This window comes from Neolamprologus brichardi, chromosome 11 (genome assembly GCF_056152115.1).
Source record: "Neolamprologus brichardi isolate AB-2024 chromosome 11, ASM5615211v1, whole genome shotgun sequence".
Lineage (NCBI taxonomy): Eukaryota > Metazoa > Chordata > Actinopteri > Cichliformes > Cichlidae > Neolamprologus > Neolamprologus brichardi.
In genome coordinates, this window is record NC_142114.1 from 15560339 (window position 1) to 15585968 (window position 25630).

At 39.8% G+C, this 25630-nt stretch overlaps 2 protein-coding genes across 4 annotated transcripts in view; one reads left to right on the forward strand and one right to left on the reverse strand.

Annotated features, from left to right (window-relative positions):
* The window catches only part of adam22 (ADAM metallopeptidase domain 22), a 69496-nt gene that overhangs the window by 25904 nt on the left and 17962 nt on the right, over window positions 1–25630 (forward strand). For all 3 annotated transcript variants that reach the window (XM_087848207.1, XM_087848205.1, XM_087848206.1), the window contains exons 5-14: window positions 2331–2413; window positions 6385–6448; window positions 18443–18509; window positions 18596–18672; window positions 19474–19548; window positions 21446–21517; window positions 22527–22693; window positions 22781–22865; window positions 24038–24128; window positions 24795–24846. In XM_087848207.1, coding sequence (XP_087704333.1) covers window positions 2331–2413; window positions 6385–6448; window positions 18443–18509; window positions 18596–18672; window positions 19474–19548; window positions 21446–21517; window positions 22527–22693; window positions 22781–22865; window positions 24038–24128; window positions 24795–24846 — 833 coding nt within the window. The remainder of the gene's footprint in view (window positions 1–2330; window positions 2414–6384; window positions 6449–18442; window positions 18510–18595; window positions 18673–19473; window positions 19549–21445; window positions 21518–22526; window positions 22694–22780; window positions 22866–24037; window positions 24129–24794; window positions 24847–25630) is intronic.
* Window positions 13974–17901, reverse strand: cldn12 (claudin 12). Its single transcript, XM_006804935.3, has 3 exons — window positions 17766–17901; window positions 15903–16156; window positions 13974–15804 (listed from the first exon to the last, which is right to left on the reverse strand). The coding sequence occupies exons 2-3, from the start codon at window positions 16119–16121 to the stop codon at window positions 14962–14964; spliced, it is 1062 nt and encodes a 353-aa protein (XP_006804998.1). The 5' UTR covers window positions 16122–16156; window positions 17766–17901; the 3' UTR covers window positions 13974–14961.

A 25630-nucleotide genomic window follows, 5' to 3' on the forward strand; every position in this document is an offset into this window, starting at 1 on the left:
ACACAAGCTGAGGAGGTACCCACAGTGCTGATGTTGGGTGTTTCTTCCTTTGATGAGAAGTGGAGCAGAAGGTTCAGGGCGACGGAAAGAGGAGAGACGCTGGGATAGTGGAGCACAGCGCCACTTATAAATAGCCCTCTCTGTCTCTTCGTTTCACACTCGCTCTCTGTCTCTTTACTCAACCTCTTTCTCTTGTGGCTCTATTTAGGTTTATCTAGCAAACCTTTCATATGCTCTGACTCTCTGCTAATGTAAAAAAAAAAAATCGCCTCTCTTATTACAGTGATGGCAGCCTGCTGCTAACTTGCTTGAATCTTATTTTTCTATTCTGGATTTCATGGATAGGGCATTATGAAAATAGCGAGAGGCAGAGTTTGTATCGCGAAAAGGAAACCGATAGCTGAATGTGATTTAACTGGAAGTTGCAAATAAGTGGTTAAAAGGCAGGAACAAAGAAAGAAATCAGTCTCAGCCTGATGGGTGCAGTTTCACTTTGATAATTCAAAGATGATTGTGTATGCAGATGACTTCCTCACACTCACATACGCACTCATCTGTATTACCACAGTGTAAACTGCATGAATGCCTGATTCATTCAAATGAAAAAGACATTTTAGTGATGTTGTAAGCCTGATTCTAGTCTTTACCCACCACTCTAATTCACTGGCTAAATGCTTTGAATGCACTACAGTTTGATTTAAATGCATTTGCTTTATTTCTTGAATGTATCTAATAAATATATTAAAATGAATGACTTTAGATAAAATGGATGTGCCTTGTTTAAAGGAAGTTTTGATACTGTGCTGAACAAAGTTTTCCTTCCAAGGTTTTAGTTCAGAGAGTTTTAGCTCCATCTTTGGAAATGCAAATTGTTTGTAGTAACGTCTTTGTTAATTGGGATTTCATTTTTTTGGTTTAATTTGGTCCAACTTAACATGAAAATGTGTACCATCCACCCATTTTCTTAACCGCTTGGCAAGTTTAGAATCACAAAGGTCACTCCGTCTAAAGGTGGGGTACACCGTGTACAGGTTGCCAGTGTATCACAGGGGTACCACACAGAGACAGACAACCATTCCCACTCCTGGAGTTATGATGTGTTTATGCTTGCTGCTTGGCCCCTGTCATGTGGTGGCACATGCGAGTTTGATGTCACATCCTCTGCCACGCTTCACCTTATCTGTGGTTCTTTGGCCGATCACCAGTTAATCTTAACATGCATGTCTTTATATTGTTGGATGGTGCAGGAGTACCTGGAGAGAACCCATGCAGGCACAGATAGAACATAAAGGCTCCAACCAGCAGGTGGATTTTGAACCCAGGACCTTCTTGATGTGAGGCAACGATATGCTGTATAAAAATGATAGATTTCTGTCAAAGAAAAAAGGAAAAACTCTTTGCTGGAACAGTTGGGTTTAATTGGCTCCTCACAGGAGAGGGCAGAGGAAGATGAAACCCTGATTTGCTTGAGGACTGCTTTAATGTCCCTGTGTCCAAAGTCAGGCAGATAAAAGAGCATTTGAAAATTTGTCTTGCATGCACTCTGAACTCAATCCCGTCCGACACCTCACTGGACTCTGCTGTAGGATAATAAAGCACACAGATTTCCACATGCATGTGTAGTTCAACAGTGTGCACATACATGCATCCTAACAGAAGCTTATGCATCAGGATGGGGTCTACTCAGAAAGCTGGAGAGTGGAAGTGGATCTAGAGGTGCATTGCTGTGAACATGCAGAAATTGATCCTCTGATAAAAGCTGCGTTTCCTCAGGGAGAACTGCTTCCTGCTTAATGGCTGTTAGGTAGCAAGAAATGGACCAGGAAGAGATGGCCTGCCTGCAGAGCACTTAGGTACTTAGACATCATGCACATCTATAGACGATAAAAGTGTGCAGAGAGACACGTAGATCAAGAGTGAAGACAGAGAGACGGAGATGGTAAAAATCTGACTTCCTGCTGCAGAGAAGTTCGGATAGAGGAGTGAAGTCGCTGAGGCGTTAGCGCGCAGATGGTCGGATGTGAACGTGCAAAGCTCAAAGTGCAAATTGTCAAACAAACATGCGAACAGTATATTCACATATCTTCAACAGATCTTACTTGCACTTGCATGTATTAGCAAATGAATTCTGTGTAATGGATTGCTTTGGACTCATTTCCTGAGTAACCTTTGTGGTGTCCTCGGATCAAAAATGGTCCCCAGGCGAATGGCAAACAAGCATATGGGAATCCCGAGGACACCACAAATTAAACATGGTAGTGAAGAGGGGAATATTTCACTACATCATGTGTGTGAATTTCATCTGTGTGTATTTGTGTGTTTCCACACAGGGCGGAGAGCACTGCTACTATCAAGGAAAGGTCAGAAACATCCCTCACTCCTTTGTGGCTCTTTCAACCTGTCACGGGCTGCAGTAAGTACAAATAATACAGATGCGACTTTTTATATGCATGTGTGTGTTTCAGCCTCTGTTCTAAGTCCTGCTCCCATTTTTTCATTAGGTTAATGTAATTAGTTTTAGCCAGGCGTCGCTGCCTGTCTGCATTTTAGGTTTCATAGGTTATCACTCTGGCAGACGGACAGACAGACATCTTCTCTTCTTCTCTTTTTCCTTTCCTGTTCTCTTTTCTTTTTTCCCCCTTCTCCTCTAGCCTCCACTAACGTTGGTATTTTTAGCTTTTTCTGCTTGAGGCGAGACGGGTCAGAAACAAGGCCTGCTGTGAGGGATGCATGCACGCTTTATGCTTTCTAAGTCAATGTATGTAGTCTCCTGTGTATATATGTGTGTATATATATATATATATATATATATGCATGAAAAGAGGCGAGACGCTCTCCATCCCGCATGTGAGAAATTCACTGTTTGTTGGTGGATTTCATTGTTTGCACAGAAAGCCGCCGTGAATAACAAAGCATCAAACGTGCCTAAAATGAGAACCGTGTTTCCACAAAAAGTTACAATGCCGTGTGACATTTAAATAAAAAGACAATGCTAATGATTTGAAGCCTATATTTAATTAAAAATATACAAATACAACTTACACAGAGGAGACCAGCTGTTGTATTTTCATGTAGGACTTCAGCTCCTCAAAGGTTTGAAGTCTGCTTTGTTTGCTTATCATTTCATGATGCACCAAATTTTTAAGACTTATTTCTTAGTTTGCTTTATCGTGTCATGGAAAATAAACGCTGCTATGAAAAAGATGTCATCCGGAGGGCTGCATCTTATCATCTTATCTTTAAAAAAATAAATAATCACTATGGTATTCTTACAGCACTATCGCTTTTTATCCTTGATCTATGACCTAATTCTATTATAATGTCCTTATTGTCATCATGCTTGCTTGCACTGTACATGTCTTTTATTTTTATTTTTTATGTGAAACTCTTAGTAAATGCTTGTCATAAACGTATATACACTTACCGGCCCGCTTCATTGGGCACACCTGCAAAACATCTAATGAACCAATCACGTGGCAGCAACTGGTTTATACATGTAACTCAAGATGAGCTGCTGAAGTTCAAACTGACCGTTCAAACCCAAATGGAGAAGAAAAGCAACTTTTAAGTGACTTTAAATTCTGCATGTTTTAAGCTTCAACACTTGATATTTTGTACTTTTTAAATTACATAAAAACTATAAATGAGATGGAAAAATAATTTCTTGAAAAGAGGCTGAATTTTCTCCAAACATTTTTAATCAAATCTCATACTGTCAACACCATAAACTGCTGTATATTTTGAACTTGTTGCCCGTCATCAGTTCTTGTAGTCATGTAAAGAAAACCACATAATAGGAGCTCCTGGTCTGAATTAACCTTCTGCCAATTCAGTGTACATTGTTTAATCTAATTATCATTTTCAGCTGTTTCAGAGACCATGATTATTTACTTCTGATCCATTACGCAGTCTCAAAGCTTTCTCCCACCGAGTATATCTTGTTTCAACATAATACCAAGCCAAATAGACAGAGTAATTAGTCTAGACATGTCTTTCCAACTAATTAGGGGAAGCAGGAAGAAGCAGACTAATATCTGCTGAACAAGCTAAACTAAAGTCCAAGCCTTAACTTCTTTTATTCTTAAAGTTTTTTTTGTGTGCTTCATGAGAGTTTTGCATGAATTTGGGGAAAGTTGTCAGCACAGCAAATTATAAAATGCTGGATGCAAAATAATGAAAAGAAAGCAACTACCAAATAATTTATAGTATAGTTACCTGCGGTGAAATCTCATATTTAGAACGCAAGAGGTTGTAACGGGATAGAATCACTGAACTTTGAAATTACTAATGAGGAAAGAAAGAAGCACTAAAATGTTATGTGTGTGTGTGTGTGTGTGTGCGTGCGTGCGTGCGCGTGCGTGTGTGTGTGTGTGTGTGTGTGTGAGAGAGAGAGAGAGTAAGAGAAAGAGAAAGAGCGAGGGAGTCAAGGGCTTCCTGCTGTGGAGTGGGTCAGAGCGTTAGCCATTAGAGGGAGAGCATTCTCCTATGCTGAGTCAGGTGTTTACCATAATATACATCCTGCCCCCCCACCCCCCCCCCCCCCCCCAACTCTCTCTCTCACACACACACACACACACACACACACAGAGGCAAATTTTGTTCTTTGTTGGATTCATTGCCTTGATGCAGCACAAAAGTGAGCTAAAAGAATCCATCCATCCATTTGTTTCCTAATCACTTATCAAACTTAGCTATAATTTAAAGCCTTATCTTTAAATTAAAAGATTACATTTGCACGCTGAGCTGACTAAAACTAAAAGCTAAGCTAAACTTTCTATACAGTCCAGCGATAGTTCTTATTTGGTGTGTCAGTAAAAGTAAAGCTGCATCCCAAACTAAGCAGCAACGACATGTAAAGTCAGGTAAAGCCATAATAACTGAGGGGATTGTGTAGGTGTGGTTTGTGCACAGATGCATGACATCACCTTTCTTCCAAATCCCACTCACTCACACCAGCACTGAACAGATTTAAGCATAAAATACACACATTTAAATTCTTTCAATTTGTCTGACCAGGAAACCTGAAAAACACAGAGAGGGTAGAGTCGGAGGAAGAAGATAGATTGTGTATTTCCTGCAGTGTTTACCCTCCTGACTTCACAGTCTGACCCAACCAATCTCCTAAAAGCTTCAAATAAACTTAATTAACGGATGATGTGTTCATGCGCACATGAATGTGGGCAGGCGGCCAAAGACCTTCAGCCATGGTTAAAATGCTGCATAGCTCTGTGCTGTTCTCTCGCAACCGTATATGTGATGACAGCATGGATTTTGTTTTTATTCTAACAGCTGAGCCATTATGGACTAATTAGACTAAATTAATCCTTTATTATTATTCACCAACATTAACTTCTTGCAACTATGTCTCAGCTTTATAGTGTACATAGTATTTATTAGTCATACTTTTTACTCTTCTTTAACTAAACCTAGTTTTTATTTTTTACTTTCCTGTTTTTTTTAAATCACAGTTTTGTATATATAATTTTTTTTAAGTATAAGGCCCTTACTATGCGTATGTTTATTTATTGTAGTCTGTACTATTTTTATTCTTTATTCTGCTGCTGTAATAGCCTCCCTTGTGGAATCAATATTACATATATATATATATATATATATATATATATATATATATATATATGTGTAGAGAGAGAGATACGTAATACAGATATATTTAATGTTGTTCTGTAATAACCTAGTAATAGTAAGACTGTTCATATTATCCACCAGCAGTAATGTTTATTAAGTAGTTATCTCTTTACATCCATTCTGAGGATCTATACCCCAAATATATAGCCTTCTTACTTGGTGAATTTCACATTTAAAAATGTCTTGAATGGCACAGTGTATCTCTCTTTACTAGTCTTTATTAAATATGCCAGTGGTTGCACATTTTTCCAGCAGACACTGAGGTTATAACACTATAGATAGGTTTCTGTGCGAGTGTAATAAAAAATCTTCCATGGATTACGCTTCCATTGTAATCTCCACATCACTGTCCATTACACCTCCTTCTTCCCTTACTTTTCTCACAGTCATATCAACATAGCGTCCCATCTGTAAATATCCATAGAAGTCTTGCTTTTCTAATAAGCATTTCAAAACTTCAAACTTCAAAACTTTTTTTCATTACGTCGAACATAACTGTTGTTCCCTTAGCTGTCCAGTCCTTAAACTTGTTATCTAATTTATTTGCAGAAAAATGAGAGTCATATGCACATTAAGGACTGTAAGGTCTCCCTCTGGTTTATGTTCTTTTATAACAGTTTTCCATATGAAGTGACTAATCTGTCCGGAGGACTTGATTTATTCCATTTGATGCTGAAAAAAACAGCAGAAACCTGTACTGATATGTGCTCTCGCCTCTCCCCCTCTTTCCCTTTTCAGTGGGATGTTTTTCGACGGCAATCACACCTACATGATTGAACCTGGAGGACACGGCGGCAGCAATGTAAGTACTGCAGATGGCTCTTCTCAACAGGGATTATCAATTTGTCCTTCCTCCATGTTTTTGCATCCAGCTGCTTCTACGTCGTGTTGAGCTGTCTGAGGTCAAACAATTTGTTGCAGTAGTGCTGTGTTGTGTCCAATGTCCACCCACAGCCCTGCAAGTTCCTCATCACTGATGGTACCCAAAATCTTTCATATTGTTTTCCTTTGAAATTATTGTGAAATGGGTGCTCTTGAAAAGGCCTGGATAGGCTGTTTTTGTGGTGCTGATTTGGTAAAAAATTTGCACATCTGCTGCAGATGATTCGTTAGAACAGGAGAACAGGAGGTTCAGACAAACCAGAATCAGTTACAGATCACAAACCGGTCACTGCAGCTGAACCCTGAGTTCAGCCCACAGGTTTCAAGACAGAGAGATTCACTGGATTACAAAGCAGCAGAAAAGCCCACAGACAATTAGATAATAACAATTAGAGGCATTACGGCCAGAACGAACAGACAGATCCGAGATTTCCAGACAAGCCTTAGGCACGAGAGTGAAAGAACAAGCTGCTGATACTCCGTGTGTGTGTGAAGGGCTTACTTTCTATCTAATTAAAACCTCCAGAAGAAGCGTGTGTCTGGCTTTAATCAGTCAGGGGCGAAAGAAGACCAGATAAGAGAGGTCAGAGGCCTAGGTGTGTGTGTGTGTGTGTGTGTGTGTGTCCTTGGTAGTTGCAACCTAACCCATGGAGCTACTTAAGATTCATTCCCATATGAGAGTTTTTGTGCCGGCAGGTAGGAGAGAAAATCTGGTAGATGGACAGACAAACAGAAGATTAGGAGGTGGAATAGTGTGAAAAACCAAAATGTAATTAGGGCGCATGTCATTGTATTTTCTGCAGAGAAACTGCAGTACAAGAGGATCTAATCCAGTTTTAGAGGCAGTTGCTATTTCACAGTTAAACAGTAATGAAAAGGAGAGGAAACATGAAGTTAATTAAGCAATAAAGTGTCTTTAGTGTGAGGATGGAGGAAATAAAGTAGAACACGGAGAGGGAATGAGCGACAACAGTGCTCGAGGCCGCTGCGTTTATTCGGGGCCTGTTACGACTCTTCGTTGCTCACTCTTTAGCTGCTTCTGTCCTCTCCAGCGTTTTCTGGAGACACTGAATTATTGAAGCAACGAGAGAGAGAAGATTCAGAAAATAGGCAATCCAATTTGACAAAGTAGATAAACTCAGAAGGGTGCTGCAGCACTCTCCTTGCAGAGATACAGGGTGTGTAAGTATATCATGACAAACATTTGGCTGAAATGTTGCGTTTCTATAAAGTCTTTAAAAGCCACAGCTAAAGCAACATCTTATAGAGTCACTCCAGAAAGCCGAAAGACAGCAGTCACAGTCTTACTTCAGAAGATAACGTGGTCAGTATTTTGGCACTAACTAAAAAAGACCAGAGGCAGAGCTGAAGATGCTAAGATTTTTATTGAGAGTGACCAGAATGGACCACATTAGAAATGACCTCAGATTGAGCAGTTTGGACACAAAGTTAAAGAGACAACGCTGCGATAGTTTGGACATGTGCAGAGGAGAGACGGTGGATAAATGCAGCTGTCAGGCAGGAGGAAAAGAGAAAGACCTCCAAGAAGATTGATGGATGTAGTGAAGGAGGCCATGCAGAGAGTTGGAGTGACGGAGAAGGATGATGGGACAGGGTGGGATGGATGCCACTAGCCCAACTTGGCATTACTCTTTGGTTAATCTGAAAATGACTGAGTAATTTAATGTTTAACATGTGATTACTCAACTTTGTTTATGTTATACTAAAGCACATTTTCTATATTATTGTGATGATACTTTTTTACACTGGTGTAAAGTACAGTTATTAACAATCAGTGGCACAGTGGTTAGCACTGACACCAAGCTGCAAATTAATTAATAAATGTTGATTCTAAACTGGCAGGAGGTGTGAATGTGATCGTGTCTCTGCGTGCTGGCCTGGAGACAGACCCGTGACTTGTGCCTGAATTAGATGTGCAGTTAAGTAAAAGGATGGATTGATTTATTTGGTACTTCATTAAATATGTCAGCAGATGATGCGGATTTTACAGGCGAGAAATAACTTTTTTATAAATCAGATGTAAAGTCTGATTGTAGATAAAATTTATAACATTGGTTAAAACTGGCTTCACTTTGGTCTTCTACAGCATGAAGATCCAAAAGATCAAAGGTTTGAGACCCAAGAGGAGATGCAGTAGACCAGCCTCAGCTATTGCATTCCCAATCTAGCTGAGGGACACTGAAAGCACCTTTTTAAAAAAAAAACAATCAAAACAGTAATAATGATTCAGCATATAATATATATTATAATATATATTTTAATAACACTCACAGGAATCATCGTTCAGCTTAGGGGCTATTTTTGCTTTTTAATCCTTCTCCTGAACTCTGTGCTGTGATGCACACAGCACCTTTGTTTCCGCCCCCTCTGGTCATGTGGCTATTAAAACAGTTTTAAGACCTTTACTTGTATTTTTGTCAAATATAAATGTTACACAAGTACATGATCTGAGTTCTTGTATTTTTTCAGTTTTGACAGGAAGTTCTGGTTCACAATAATTTTTACTGAGAGCTCCGGTAGATTTTCTTAGTGTACAGGCTGTGATCAGCTGACCTGCTGCTCTGTTTGGATGTAAACAACCAAATTCAACCAGATATCAGCAGATGTTTCATGAGCTGTCCTGCTCAGTCAATGGATCTAAGCATCATCAACTAAAATTCATATGAATCTCTGCTACACTTGACATAACCTTACTTTGACTGTGAAACTGCAGATGATTTTCATGCAATCTTTAAATAACATATAGCTAGCTCAGTTTGTTTTGCAGCAGGTTTCACAATATAAAAAAACCCATAATGTCACGTGTACAGACCCAATATCTGATTTAAAAACATGAGGACTTACATGGAAACTTTAAATCTGCACTATATCAAATTCCACTGAGCAGTCTGAGCAAAAACTCCCCCAAAATGCAAAAGTAACAAGCCTGTTTTGAAAATTTAAGGAGTATAAAATACAGATATTTGTTTAAAAATATAGGGAGTAGAAGTAAAAAGTAAAAAAAACTACTCAAGTAAAGTACAGATACCTGAAAACTGTAAATACCAGTACTTTGTAGTGTAACAAAGTATTTGTACTTTGTTACTTCTCACCTCTACCAATCTGTGGCCCTTTTAAAAATATCACATAAATCAAGTGTATACAGAGTAGTGTGCAGAGTGAACAGAGTAACAGATTTTTGACAGTTGTGGTAGTATTGGTTTTGGCTTGATGTTTTTGGAACGCTGGCTGCATGACAATGCCGGGGACGGCGCTGCCCTCGAGCCCGGCGGTGCCTGTCAGTTTGTTGTTACTGAGCTCTGGATGTCTGCTCCCCTCGGGCAGTGCTCCATCGTTTCTCTCCCCGTGGATTCCTTCTTTCTCTGTTTCACTCTCATTATGTCTGTCTATTTGTCTGCTCGGTCTACAAGTCTGCCTCAGACACACAGATGTCTTCTTCAAAACCCTAGATGCCCTCCATGTCCGGTGTGAGATTTAGTGGCTCTTTTACGAGGAGGCTGTCTGCACTGTCATGCACTTGTTACACTAGATAGCATTCACATATCATCCCTTATTGAATGGCACTGGATGCAGATTTTTTTACCCACCTGCAACTAATTGTAGCTTTCCTAAATGTAAAAAAAACGCAAGCAAGAAAACAGGGTTGAAGTGGGGCTGTGAGAGTCAGCGTGGCTCCTGTCGGCCATATGGCAAATCCATCTGCCCTTCTTTCACCAAGGCAGAAAAAGTTATGCAGGACATGAGGTAAACGTGTCCTGAACAAGCTGCTCTTGTCACTTTATGTGGCTGAGCCGGAGTTAAAGTGTCTTGTCGTGTTATGTAAATGGTCTCGTATATAAGCTGAAAAGCTAGATCTTCAAGATTAAAGCTCACAAGCGAAGAACGAGCTGTTCCAGCGCAGCATGCAGTTGATAAATCTTGCACTTATTGACTGTTAGTGTCGGCATGAGTGTGTGTGCATGTTGTGTGTGTTTATATGTGTTCATGTAGGGAAGTTGTGAGGAGGATGTGCGATTGACTCGCATAGACAGAAAGCACCATATGTTTAGTCCTCCTGTTTGTGTTGTTGTTTTCTTTTTGGACACCTTGGCAGCTCCACCTGCACCTCGGGGCCACTGTGGCTACACCCAGAAAGCATAATGCTGTGTGTGTTTTTTGTTCAATGGTGGAGTGACCATGAGTTTAGGCTTTAGGACATTTCAACTATGAAGCCTAAGCAAAGGCATGACGTGTTTTAAGTGTATGTTACGGTTCAAAAAACAGTTGAAGTCCATAAAGTGTGTGGTTGAGGTTACGTGTCAAGTTCAGGCTCTCCTGAAGGTTTGAATGAATATATTCAGCCTATATTCAGTAATTATAAGTCATATACTCATTTTGATAAGAAGACATGTTTTTATTGAACATGAGTGATGAAGCATCATAGCAGAGTGGAGTCCCAGCAATGATAAGCAGGAACCCCCTGAAGTCTAGACGCTGGTGGTTGGTAGTGAAGATGAGGAGGAAGTGGCACGAGGCAAGATGATATAAGAGCAGTGAGGTTTAAAGCAGACAGTGGAGGCTGATTGGCTCATAGAGAGCAGCAAGAAAATGATTAGACCTGAGCAATGATGTCATTATTTGGTGTAATGGCATGGTTAAGAGGAAGTGATGTAAAAAACACAGACTAGCAGCAGGAATACCCAGTAAAGCAGCCTTTAGTATCCTTCGTCCTCTATGATCCATGAACACACACTCATAAATTCATCTTCGAGTAGTTTTTCAGTGATTTTCGGGGTGAACCAAATGTGGTAAAGTGTCAACAGACCTGTTTCTGGTAGGAAATTGTCACATTTTGAGGCAAAGATGACAAGACTTCATATCAAACCACGTTTGTGTAAAGGTTACATCTGAAGCTAATCAGAAACTTCTTTGTACCATTTATAAAGGTATTTTTACCCACCTATGAGGCCACAAGTTGATTTTAAAGCTCATTATATAATCCTACATTGTTTAAATAAATGTTTCTTGGCAATTATGCAGTTTTTGGGAGGTTCAAATTGTAACAATGCTTATTAAAAATCAAACAGAGAAGCACCCATAGTAAAGAAACAAACAAACAAACTGAAAACGGGATTAGAAACACTGAAATAGATCCAGTGCCTGAAAATTTGTGTTGGAAGTGGTGACCCATCTTGAAAACCCAAGTGGCTATTGGGATTTTTCAAATTAAAGGCTCCAGAGGGACAAACACACCAATTTTGGTGCTTGTTTCCACTTTTGAAAGATTTTCCAGTTGTCTGCTGCACTAGAGGGGATAACTGAAGATGAGGGGGTCGGGTGGTGAAGGATGCAGAGAAAGAAGGGGGTGTGTCGAGTGGCAGGTTTTAGCATGGGGGTGTTTGCATTTGGTGCCAAGGGAGGATTTTTTACACGGACAGCACAAGCTGGGAATGACACACTGTGTGTGTGCTGGAGCTGATGGGATATAAAAAAAGGAGGTGTGTGTGTGTGTGTTGGGGGGGTCTCCCTGTGGCCTGAAGCCATGTTCATGTTACTAAACCTGGACCGGTTCATTCACACATGCAAGGAAAGAGTGAGAAAGAATGAAAGGCGTGTTTATCCCTCCCCACTTTATGTTCATGAGCCAGCGGTCTGTGTCTGAGGTCTCCCATGGCAACCCAGGCCCCACCCCCTATTTCTTCCCAGCTCAGCATATGAAAGCCATCTGTGTCGACCTCTAATCTCCATCCGTACTCGCTCCCCGCTGGGTCTATATGCTGTGTGTGTATGTTTTTGAACTGAGATTACTGGCCGGGAGCGATGATGCAGGGAACAAAGAAAGCATGGCGTTATTACAACAGTTAAATCAGACTTTGGTGCTCTGATAATGATGATTTGTGCTGCGTGTGCGCTACAGATACATGCAAATGCAAACAGATATGCTTATTTTCATTAAGGTCTTACTAACCATCCGCCACTAAACCTTGACATAATTTCCAATTATACCTGCCGCAGTGATCACTTCACATGCTTGGTCGACTTACATCAAAAACAAAACGAAAAGCTGTTTTTCTTTTTTGTTAGACTGCTCACTGTCATCTACTTCCTTTGTTAAGCTATGAACTTGATTATATCTTAAGTATTTGCTCATACGGCAGGTGACAGCTTTCAGCAAATATCATATTGTGCTGTGCAGTAGTGCAAATTTTGGTATAGATCCTACACCAGGTAAATACAGGGCCGTTATTGACAATAATGATGAATAATGAATAATGAAACTTTTAACCTGTAAAAGCTTATGCAGGGGAGAGAAGTGTTTCATGATTTATGAGTTGAATCATTGTCTGTTTAATGACCACTAAATGACTGTGATTTTTACTTTCCATAATAATTAATTAACACAATAAAATGCATCTTTAAGCTTTCATGTATACTGAAAAGGATTTTTGGAAAGCTGGAACATAAATGTGCCTTCTGTTGTTTGGATGTGCCATATCCTTTAACATGACAGTCAACACAAAAAGGCTAAGATGTAGCGCATGTTTGCAGTATATGTTTTTAATTTAAACAAATATTTATATATAATAATAATAAATATTTTATTTGTACAAATAAACTGAGTTTAGTGCAGACTGTCAGAAAAAACAGTATTTAATTTCCTCTGAATTTTGGTGAAATCTTCTCTTTCATGAGTGTACACTCTAGAAAGCAGAGTTTATAATGAGATTAGTCTGCCAATGCTGTGCTGGCCATTTTCCCACTCTCCCCTGTTAATCATTTATATTCATAAACAACAAATAAATAAATTTTCCCATTTAAACACCACATTGATACTTTTTAGAAATGCTACATAAACCACTTCAGTGTCCTCTGGCGTAAAGGGGATTGGGTTGGAGAAGGGGCTTTAACATTTTATGATACATTTGTTTGAATTAAGAAACCCACAGGCTCCTGATTTCTCTCGGTTAAAGTGGAACGAGGAGCCATAACCAGCTGAAATCATGGCTGGGCCACATAAAAAAAAGAAATGCCACAGCAGACAGATGCACATCTTTCCTTTCCTGACACAGCCCTCCTATTTATCCAAGCTTGGGACTGGTACAAGGAGTATACAACCTTGCGTCCCCTCCTTGCTTTCAATTTGGGGAGTTTTTGTATGTTAACCACTATTCCACTTTATTAGGCACATGTTGCTAGTACTTGGTTTACCCCTCAGTATTGAAAACATTCCTCAGAGATTTTGGTCCCTGTTGACTTGATAGCATCACGCGATTGCTTCAGGTTTGTCAGCTGCACATCCATGATGCAAATCTTTAACTTTACAGGGTCGTCTTGACCTCATCTACATGCCTACATGCGCTGAGTTGCTGCCATATGACTGGCTAAATAGATAACTGTGTGAGTTTGCAGCTTGTATAAAAAGAGAAGCACGTGATTACAGTGATTTATGTTTTATTTAAAACAAAAACAGTGTAGAAAAGCATGTTTCTTTGACATTTTCACTTTAGAATCACATAAAGATCAGTACTTCATACGCAGAACCTGCAAGAAGGCAACAAATGTGGCTTAATCATGACTTACAGCCTTAATCAGTGCTTCCAGCTACATTAGCAAGTTTTTTTCTACCACACTAGAGATGTCTTAGTGTTTCTGACAATACAGTAATGTTAACTGCATTTGTACATCAGACTGAACACAGCTAAAAGGTTTATTAGTGGCACCTTTTTGATGTTTTTTGACACAAATACCTTGGAAAAGTACGCTCTATCAAATGATTAAGTACTATATAGGAGGCTTTACATAAAAAAAAAATAGACTCAAGGCTAACAACATAGGTAAACAATGGCAATTAAACCAGGCACATTATAGACACACTTAGTGCATTTAACAAAGATATGACAGCTGCTCTTCAAAGTGACAGTTCATTAAACACTTCGTGTTAGAACAAAAACAGGTGAGTTAGTTAGTAGTTGTCCATTCAGGACACAGAAGTCAAAGTTAATTGCAGTCCATAATGCACTTCAGCAGTGATAACAGACAATCCTCATACTGTAAGCTTTACACAAGCAAAGGTCACTTGAAATTAAGGATAAAGTGTCAAGCACAAATGTAACAGAAAATTAGGTTGGTCCATTAGCCACTTCAGCAAGTAATAAACTATTATTTAGTGCTCATACTCTGATATAAAAAACAGTGAAACAAGTATTTTTTTTAAAACAATACTAAACTGAATGCAGTGTTTTAGTTTCGAGGTTAATCTTATCCTTCATGTGGTACATCCAGGGCTGTTTCTACCGATTCTCATCCTCTGCCATCAGCAGTTCACAGGCCTGGACTGACTTCCATCTATCAAACTCTGTTAGTTTTATCAGTGGTGAAATTTATAGAGGTTCATGGACAGAAGTGATGAGGTTATCAGCCTCTCCTCTTTCACTACTCTTGCGTCAGCACAGGAATATCAATTTCTATTGCTGACATCCGCGAGCGGGTGGAGTAGCGGTGGCCTGTATAGCTGGATGCGTACCCCTGAGAGGGAGCGTAACTCTGCGAGGGGGCATAGCTCTGCGAGGGAGCGTAACTTTGTGAGGGAGCGTAACTTTGAGAGGGGGCGTAGCCATAGGCGTGGTTTCCTTCAACCTCTGATCCATAGCCATTCGGTGCAGAAACCTGAGACACGTACACCTGTGGTGGAGCAGGTGCAATAACGCTTTGCACGTAGCCCTGCGCGGGCACATGCGGTTGGGCGTTAATTACTGTAGGAGGGAAAGTCTGTGGTGGGAAAGGCTGCGGAACATAAGCTGAGGCAGGAGAATGTGCGTTGGCAATGAGAGGCTGGGTCGACATGGAGTTGGACGTGGACATGGGCAACCAGAAAGGTGAAGGCAGCTTCTTGCACATACAATACCACATGAACATCAGCAGCGCGGCTAGCATCAGTCCTCCAGAACAGCCTATAGATATATACACAGCAAAGCCATCAGAGAAGATGTTGGCATATCTAGCGTTCATCTCCTTGGTGCGGAAAAGGAACCACACGGAGGGCGCAATGGGGACTGCGCCGCCCAGGAAGAAAAACATGCCGGCCACCAGGTGACAACCTGGACTGTTCACCAGGAATCTAACTGTTTTAATGTCCGGTTCAGGCTTGTCTGAGCAGCAACAGGTTTTACACATCCCAGTCATGGACAGCAGCAAGGCTAAAATGCCGAACCCGAGGCCTGTGGGAAGGCAGAACTGCAAAAGCCGCAGATCCAGCTGATCCAACTTGGAGTACCACTGGAAACATAATAATATATAATTAATGCTGGGACTATTATAAACACCTGAGAATTAAAAAACAAAACAAAACATAAGCAGAATAGATCAAGCAATACCTCTGAATCATAGTAGAGGCATCCTGAATAGCCATCCTGCATCACACATTTAGCCCACAGCCCATCATACACACTGATATTCTTGGCATTGCGATTAAAGGTGACGAGTTTCGTTACGCGCCACTGCGGAATTAATGCTGCCACTGTGAGCCCACCTACAGACAAAATAGCAATGATGAAGGCAAAAGCGTTGGTGGCGTGGATGTCCCGGCACGACATGGCTGGTTATTGCTGACAGGGGAGTTTCCGTTTTCCTGGATAAACAACACAAGTCAGACAGAAAGCAGCAACTGATCAGTTTGATGGACACAGAATTCCTGAAAAACGTGGTTATACAAGTTTATCCGAATGGCCCCATTCCTTTATAGAAGCAAGCTAACTGTGCCACACGCTGACCTAGCTATGGGCAACCCCCCTGTATTTCAATTCACCACAGTGTGGTCGACCCAATATCTGCTGTCCCTGAGAAACAATGCTCTCATTTCACCAGCAAACAAAGTGGGAATGACTCGATGACTGAGGCTGCACTGCAGGAGTGTCTATACAGCAGTGCATTACACAGATTACTGTGCAGCTGAACAATGAGCAAGGCTCGAACTTTATATGACGCATGCAACAGTGACTGACTCAGACAATGCAACTTGCAACTGCTTTTTATTTTATCATCTTAAAAAAAGAGCTCTTATTGCCACTTTCATCTCATCTCTGAAGGTTATCAGGGTCTAACTGAGTATGTTTAAAGCACTTTATGGGCCAATTCCTTGTGGCATTGATGGTCTAAAAAAATCAAGGTGCAGCCAGGTGCACTAGCTATTTAAATTACAGGGTCATTCCACCTCAAATCAACAATTTTTTTCAACATTTTCTGCTCAACCATCTCTGATCTGCTTCATAATTTTATGGCCAAAGCTTGGGTTGTTGTGAAATAGCTTCATATATCAAAGGCTTTGTTTTGTTTTTTCGTTTAGAAAAATGTGAGCTTGAAATTTTAACCTGAATCAAGACTCCTCCAGGATATTATTTATCAACAGCAAACAAATTTATGTATTATTTATTCAGTTATAATTAGAGTACCATCTGGAAACTCAACTAGAACTTTTTCTGTTCGGTTAGGACTATCTATTGATATTTTTGTTTTCTGTGGTACAACTTGTGATATTTGCTCAATTTTCTTCATTTTACGAATAAGAATTTCACATCAAAAAGCATTTCACAAGTTTTCTTTTGTATAACTATATGCAACACATAAATTGTCACCAGCTGTATTTTGGAATGTCATTTTTATTTTTATTTTTTGGTGTCATGTCTCAATAGCATTTTGTTTTACAGTTTTCGTTTACTCAGTCGCTATCTTATTGTGTTTTATTAAATGTAACTTTCAAAGTGCCAGCTGTTACAGACCGGTGAATCCAAACTATTTATTCTAGATTATGCTAACGATCAACGTGAGCAGGGTTAATAGCACAGTGATTATTAAACCCAAAGCAGTATAATTATACATACAGTACCGACACAGTGTGAATTGTGGTAGTAAAAAAAAGACCTGAACTCTGTAATAACTGGTTAGCAGATAGCACAGTCAGCTAGGCTAATTACCGCTACTTTTGCTAGCCGTCAGGCTAGCTCTGTTTGCTCAGACGAATGGAAAGGGCCTGTAAAGTTGTTAATACGTGTTAATAACAGTAACAAAAGCCGATCGTTAACATCAAGTGACTCAAAACGAAGAACGTAGTAGAAAATGTGAACTCCGAATTCGCTAACTAATTAGCCACCTAGCTACAAGCTAAAGAGGTAGCATTACCGCAACTTGTTGACGCCGATTTGTTTTCATACTTTAACTACATTTACTAAAGGGTACTATACCTTGTTGAGCTACGTTTACAGTGAAGTCGGTAACATCTCAGCCTGTTTCTCCTTTACATACTTGAACACAAACCGAGTCTCATACAGTGGCTCGGAGAGTAAACAGGATGTGCCCTCCGCAGAGCTCGGGGTGTTTCCGCCCTCAGAGCTGACTCACAGGAGGTAAACACACCCTTTAACTCACGTTCTAAAGTATTTTTATTTATTAATTTATGTCTGTGATTCTTAAAGTTTTACGTGGAAACAAAAAACTTAACCACGCGGATGATTAAAAAATGAAGCAAATAAAGGGTAGATAAAATGATAAAAAACAAACAAACTACAAATAAAATAAAGTAAGGCATAAGAATTCATGAAACCACACTAGGGTGTGTCTATGTGTAATCACCACATACAGGTCATTAATACAGCTAAACCGGAATTCATTTTTCTTTGCTGAGTTTGCTTTAAATGAACAGAGCTGATTAATATCCTTTGTTCTTATCAACTTATAATATTGGTATTAATATTTTAGTAAGGTACTACAACTTACCAAGAAGCTCTATCCATTCTCTTTGACGTCACTTCTCTCTCAAGCAGATAAATCAGTCTGTGCACTGAAACTGAAAAGTCACTCGGCTCTGATCTGTCTCGCTGATTAACTGGATAATTATTTTTTCTGTGCATGTGTGTTTTAGGGGGATATTCGCATTCACATGATCTACAAATCTGCTGGTGAAGAGGCAATTAACGATCTCCTTGGTGGTAAGCTGATGGTTGATGTACTGACCAGGCTTCTGATGTGCTTTAATTAATCTTACATACTGAATGTGTGTCCGTCTGTTTATAAGGCGCTCTACCAGAACCACCTTTCCCCAGCCCTCCATTTCCAGGGTCAAAAGTTGTGCACAGGAGGAAAAAGAGACAGGTATGAGTCTACTAAATGGTAAAGCGGTCTGCACTTATGCAGGGTCTTTTCACCTTAAAAGGGTGCTACAAAGTGCTTTAAAATCTGTCTCCCATCCACGCACACACACTTACACACTAATGGTGGCAGCTTGACTGCCATTGAGAGCTGCTTGAAGTCAGTGTGCCCAAGGATATTTAGGCAATATAGTAGCCGGGGAAGGAAGCGCCGGCCCCGGACAGTCCTCTACCACCTGAGCCACAGCTGCTCAGATGGCAGAGGAAAATGATCGCCAATAGCAGCGGAGGCGTGCAGATGCTTATATTTTGTGCATGCCTGCATGAGTGTAAGACAGAGAGATAATTACGCTACCGAGGCTGTTGTCTTGATTACACTGCTTTCCGTCAATATGTTTTATGTTAATTCATAAAGAGTGTGCTGTTTCCAAGCTTTCCTCCCACTCAACAGCTCTCCAGCCCCCTCTTCTCCTCTTCTCGTCTTCTTCGGTTTCATGAAATATTTATCTTATAAGTAGAGGCTGCTTCCCTCCTCGCCTTTTCTCAGACATAGTCAGGTGTCTGCAGCTGTCTGTCTCTCAGCCCTGAAAGCTGCGCTCATATTTACTTTGATTAGGGCTCACAGACAAACCTGGTTTGGCTTTTGCTAAGCTGATGCTCTTTGATTTGTCATTTATTTTTCTTTGAGTCTCGAGTTGACCTTTGTTTTTAAGGTACTCCTTTGAAATTCTCCTTAATTTTTTTTATTTAGAAAAAGATGGCGTCTGCCTCCCGTTAATATGATAAAACTGTCGTCTCTTTTCAGGCTCCACATTTGTCACGAAGTGTAGAAGATGAGACCAAATACATCGAGCTGATGGTGATCAATGACCATTTAATGGTAAGCTTATTAGAGACTACAAAAAATAGACATGAATGTGACCTGAAGCCAGAAATCATGTTATGCTGGCCCACTGACCACAAATCTCTCTAGATTGAAGTGATGCAGGTGTGAAGCGTCACTTTTTATCACGACTGTCTGACTGTTGCATCACAAACAGTCATAGTAGAAAGAGTGCACATCCCTTTTCAATTCTACGGACTTATTTAGAAGATCATAGTAAAAATCAGCTGGTGCTTATCAGGTTTAAAATTATTTAATTTCAACCTCAGGTGCACAGCAACACGAAATACTACACAGAGACTGTATTTATTTACTAAAAACTGTTTTGTTTGCAATATTGTTGCAGTTCATTGAAGTTTGCGGACGTCCCTTTATGCATAACTCTCTTGAAGTCATATGACAGCATTTCATGGGTTTGGGGTTAAAGTCTAGGTTCACACTTGACTTTAGAGTATTTTGGTATAAAGAGGAGTCCATGGTCAACTCAATGACTGTAAGTTGCCAAGGCGCCGTCACTGCAAAACGCCCACAATCATGTGTTTCACAGTTGGTATGAGGTGCTTTTTTGCTGATGTGCTGCTTGGTTTTCTCCAAATGTGGCGCCGTAATGACAGCCAAACATCTTTGCTTTGGTTTCGTCTCTCTAAAGGAGATTCAGCTTTTCAAACCTTAGCCGTGCTGCCATGTTGTTTTTAGAAAGGAGAGGCTTTCTCCTGGGAACCCTTCCAAACACACCAAGTTTAGTCATCTTTGACATTTAACATACTAACTGAGGCTGTAGATTTAAATTTCTCCGAGCATTAGAAAATCTGCTCTTCTGGTTGAATTTGCTGCGTTGTCCACTCCTGGCAAGATTGTGGCATTGTTTTGACACACACCATGAATGCCTCAGACCAGCAAAGTGCCAAAACGTCTGCTTTTTATAGAGGTGCTCACACTTGGTGATGATCAATTATTAAATTCCATTTGAGTACCAGTACCTGGCTGCTACTTATCATCCTAATTCCTATGAAGGCAGAAAGGGTGTACTTAGTTTTTCACAGGACTGCGTATCCAAACAATTCTGTCAATATTAAGAGTTGTAATAATTCGTTTTACATTTTATGCTTCAAAGATGTAAAATACATAAAATACAGCCAAGATGGAAAAGTTTGGACGCATATACACTTGTTCTTGTAAATTAATATTGTGGAAAGATTCATGTCATCCACATAGATATTGACGTAAATCTTGGTGTTACCATTTCCAGTAAACAATAGTCAGACAGGGGGTTGCACGGTGGTCATGTGGTTACCACTGTCACATCACAACAAGAAAGGCCATGGGTTTGAACCTGCTAGCGGGATAAAGATGTTCCGTGTGGCGTTTGCATGTTCTCCCTCTTCTCGTCCTCCCATAAAGACATGCATGTTAGGTCTGCATTGAACAAGAAGAAGATGGATTGATGAATACTGAAACAGGAAGAAATAGTTGAAGCATGTCAGGCTTTGGATTTAAGACATGTATGAAATTAGACTCATTCCATTGTTGGTTGTGTGGTTTCTTGGGTTTTGTTGAAAGAAAACCATCTTTTAAATAGCTCAGAGTCTACAGGAAGCTGGGTGGGCTGAGAGTCAAGGCTGTAAACAAAGTAAGAGCATGCACTCAAACGCTGCCTTTACTGAGCATGAAAAAACCATTCTGATCAAAACGTGCCTGACTAAGATCCACTGGAATGGAATTGACTTTGTTTTTATATCGTAAAAGCAACATTAAGACTAAATCCAATGCGCAGACACAAGCTTTTTCCATACATTAAAATGGCTTAAAGTAAATTTGTTCCAGATTATGAAACCCATTTATATTAATTTATCCTTCTTGTCTCTCTTTCTCTTTGTTTTTTTCCTTTCTACAGTATAAGAAGCACCGGCTTTCCGTCGGGCATACGAACAACAACGCTAAGACAGTGGTCAATATCGCTGACATGGTAAGAACTGTATCGATCCGCTTCTTGGAAAGCTTGCCACAAGCACTCCCAGGTACTGGAGTCAAGCGCACACTGCACTGATTTCTCATTTAACCAACCTCACTCTCCCCATTTAAAGCCTCTCCTGGCCCATAATATGCCGCGAGCAGCCATTAACTGCCCAGTTATGAGGTTTTCAGATGACTGGATGTCAAAAGCAGTGGTGGCATCTCGACAGCTCAGAGGCAGATTTTAAGTGTTTGATTATTTGTTGCCACGTCTGTGTGTTGTATTACTGAAATCTGAGCTGGGACAGGGTCACGTCTGTAAGTTGAGAGGCTGGTGAAGCTGGAGAAAGGTCGTGCTTTTTGTTGTGCCCTTGAAGAAGATCATATGAAGCAGGCTTTATTTAGGAGGCAGAGCATTGATTTCTTTCATCTATGCTAAACACTATAGCATACACCTGGAAGAAATGTTGGAATAAGAGCTGGAAAAGAAATAACGCAACAATGGTCTGGAGCAGGCTTAGTGTCTGAAGGTATTATTGTTCCTTCTGCACTTTTGGCAGCAGTGAACTCTCCACACAGATGCACCAGCAGAGGCAGATAGTTTGAGTTTGTAGGGGCCACATTGGGATTAAATCATGCACACTGACCCCTCCATCCCTGCACTGAGAAACCATTAGCATTTATTTTGAATGCAGACACTTTGCTCTTATCCGGTGTTTGTCTGGCCCGAGGCACCCGCAGATTTGCGTCTTATGAAAGCAAACATTATTATTTACAGCAGAGTTTGCTCCCACTGTGTCCTTCAGACGGTTACCTTTGTTTACTGTCTGTCTGGTTTCTTATGATGTGCCGCAGCTGTCTGGTGGCAGGATCATACTGAGCATTTGATCACTGTCGTATTGAACAGCTGGAGATGCCGATGCTCATGACACATCAAACCGAATATTTTTCCCACTTTCTGTTACACAAGTATTTAAACCTTCTTGACATTTTTCCTGATATCAAGTTTGCTTTTTCCACAGATTTTCAGGGAACAACTTAATACTCGAATTGTGCTCGTTGCAATGGAAACCTGGTCAGCTGACAACAAATTTAACATTGACGATGACCCCATGGTGACCCTGAAGGAGTTCATGAAGTACAGGAAAGACTTCATCAAGGAGAAATGTGACTCTGTTCACCTCTTCTCGTGAGTATGACAGTTAGGAAAATAAAATGTTTTTTTTCCCCTTATACACTCAGCATCTTTTGATAAAACACCCTTTTCTTTCATCAGAGGGTCTCGCTTTCATAGCAGCTGGGGTGGAGCTTCCTATATGGGCGGAGTTTGCTCTCTCACCAAAGGAGGGGGCGTCAATGAGGTGAGTAAGAATTAAATAATTTTAAAGTTAAACGATGGAGACAACGTGGAGTTCAATCAGTTTACATTGAACACCACCAACACCGACTGTTTTCTCTGATAAAATGAGGGATACAGTGCTGTGCAAAAGTCTTGAACCAACCCTCATGTCTATATTTTGCCATTTTTAACGTGGTCTTGAGCAATACTTCTTCAGGGTTTTCTTTGGACATTGGCTGCTTTTTCGCCCACTTTCAGACGAATACTTTTTTGTTTGTTTGCTTGTTTGTTGTTAGGTCCCTAAACACTGAGCTATGAATCATTCAAGCATTAATAACGGGGTGAATCATAGTTGTGTCTACACATAACAAACAACTTAGCAAAGAACTAAATTTAAATGGTGTCTTTAGGCACATGGGTCCATCTAATGGAGTCACCTATCCAATTTTTAATTTTCAATTCAATATCTTTAGTAGGGGTCAGGCGAGAGGTACAATAGTGAGTGTCTACAGCCATCTATAAAACATGGTGGAGGCTCTGTCATGGTTTGGAGCTGTATTTTAGCCAGTGGTGTTGGAGATCTTGTAAAAATCAATGGAATTATGAGAAAAAGAAAAGTACCATCGGATTTCGAAACTCACTCTCCCCATTTAAAGCCTCAATCTCATCTGGGCAATGTCTGATTGGCAATAACTTAAGTTTTCAGCATCTGAATGATGCCAAACACACTGCTAGTGCAGTAAAAGCATACATAGATTAAAAAAAACAAAACAAAACACACACACACACAGTGGATAGCTCAAACCTCAACAAGAAGACTAAAAAATAAATTTAAAGAAAGTTTATGTAACAGAGTTCAGGCTGTATCGAAGAATAAAGTTGATGACAATAAATACTGACTTTCAAGCTTGATAGAATTGTAAAGATTTTGTTTTTGCCCTTTTCCTGCACATTTCAGTAAATTGTTGCATTATTTTCAGTTTTCCCACCAAAATAAACAGACATGAGGGATGACTCATTTCTTATGCACACTGCTACATGTCAGTACTAACCATATCATTTCAATTTTCTTTCATTTAAATTAATTACTGTTTTTTCTGCTTTACAACAAAATTTTCTACAATAAATCAAAGATTCTTGGTCTTTTTTTCATTGATTCACTTCATTCTCTCTTCCTCTGCATTTTTTCTTCAGTATGGGAAAACTAATGAGATGGCCATTACCCTCGCACAGTCTCTTGGACAGAACATCGGCATCTTCTCAGACAAGAAGAGGATCCTTAACGGTAAACCGTTAAATCTTAATGATCCCTTCTGTCTTCTCTCACTCTCTTCATGAGATTTAACACTGATTATTATTTGTTATTTTTGTTTTTTGTTTTGTTTTTTGTTGAGGTTTCATCATCTACATTCTCATATATATTGTAAATGCACCCCAGAAAAGGAGAGGAGGAATGAATGGCCAGGCATGTGTTATAACCTAATAGAATAATTAACTATACTATCTATAATAATTAATATCTTTATTTTTTCTATACTTACGTCACAGAACAATATTTTTTTGCTTGTTTGCTTTGTGTTTTTAAGTTTTCTTTTCTGGACTTTTCTATATATTTATGCATTTACACACATGCAAATGCATCTAACTTTAACCGTCTCCTGCAATATGAGGTTAACTAGTAAAATATGTGTAAAAAATACATGTAAATACCCGCATTTTTTTGTCTTTTCATTTTCCTTCTCCAACATTATGTGTTTTTATGTTTTTCTTTTCCAAACCTCCCTAATTTTATTATTACTGTGTCCAGTATTTTACACATCTGTACACTATATATGAATTGCACTTGTTTTTGTAAATATTGTCAAATTCCACCCCCCCCCCCCAACAATAATAAAAACACACATTCTTCTTAAAACTCAATTTTGATGATATCACAAATGTATTTTTGCAGGTGAATGCAAGTGTGATGATCGCTGGGCCGGCTGTATCATGGATGACATTGGGTAAGTTCCTTTTGAAAGTGCATTTCCTGATCTCACAGCTGAATTCTTGTCAACTCTCACAGATGCCGATGATTCAGTCTCATCAAAGCATTTTAACAAATTCTGACACAGCGTGGAGTTGGATGCAATGTTACCCAGACTATAAGTTGCTTTCGTTCCCTTCCCTGTATGAGTATTTACTTAAATATTGCTATAACTGCAGTTATCAATAAGTGTCATCCTGCCTTGTCAAAGCTATGTGTTTTAATATGTAAACATAAAGTTTACATGTGTGTCTCTTATGTATTTAAAACCAATTAAATCTCAAATATCAATCTATTTATCCATTTAAATTACATGTATGTCATTCACTGCTGTGTTCTTGTACCTTTATAATTCACCACTAGGGGACAGTCCAGGTTTAATTTCCAGTTGCTATCTTCTTGTTATATAACATTGAGCATTTTTCTGCATAAAGGCCTTGTGTAATGTCTTATTTGCTTAGATAAGAAAATAGATGATTAAAATATTTTTGTGGACTGCACAGGCCTGCTTGGCATCGTGCCACTGTGAGTGTCTGTGTGTGATCTGTGTGTGTGTTGTCTGTCTGTGTGTGCGTGTACCTCTCTTCTTAAATACTTCTTACAATTCCCCCCCCCTCCCCATCCCGAATGGGACAGCAGGTGAGCTGAAGCTTGTGAGCGTTGCTTGTGCTGGTTTTGAACCAAATGGCTGCGTCAGAGGGAGGTTGTCAGTCATCACAACCTTTCCCTTTGTCATCCAAGGGCACTACAGCCACTGTGGC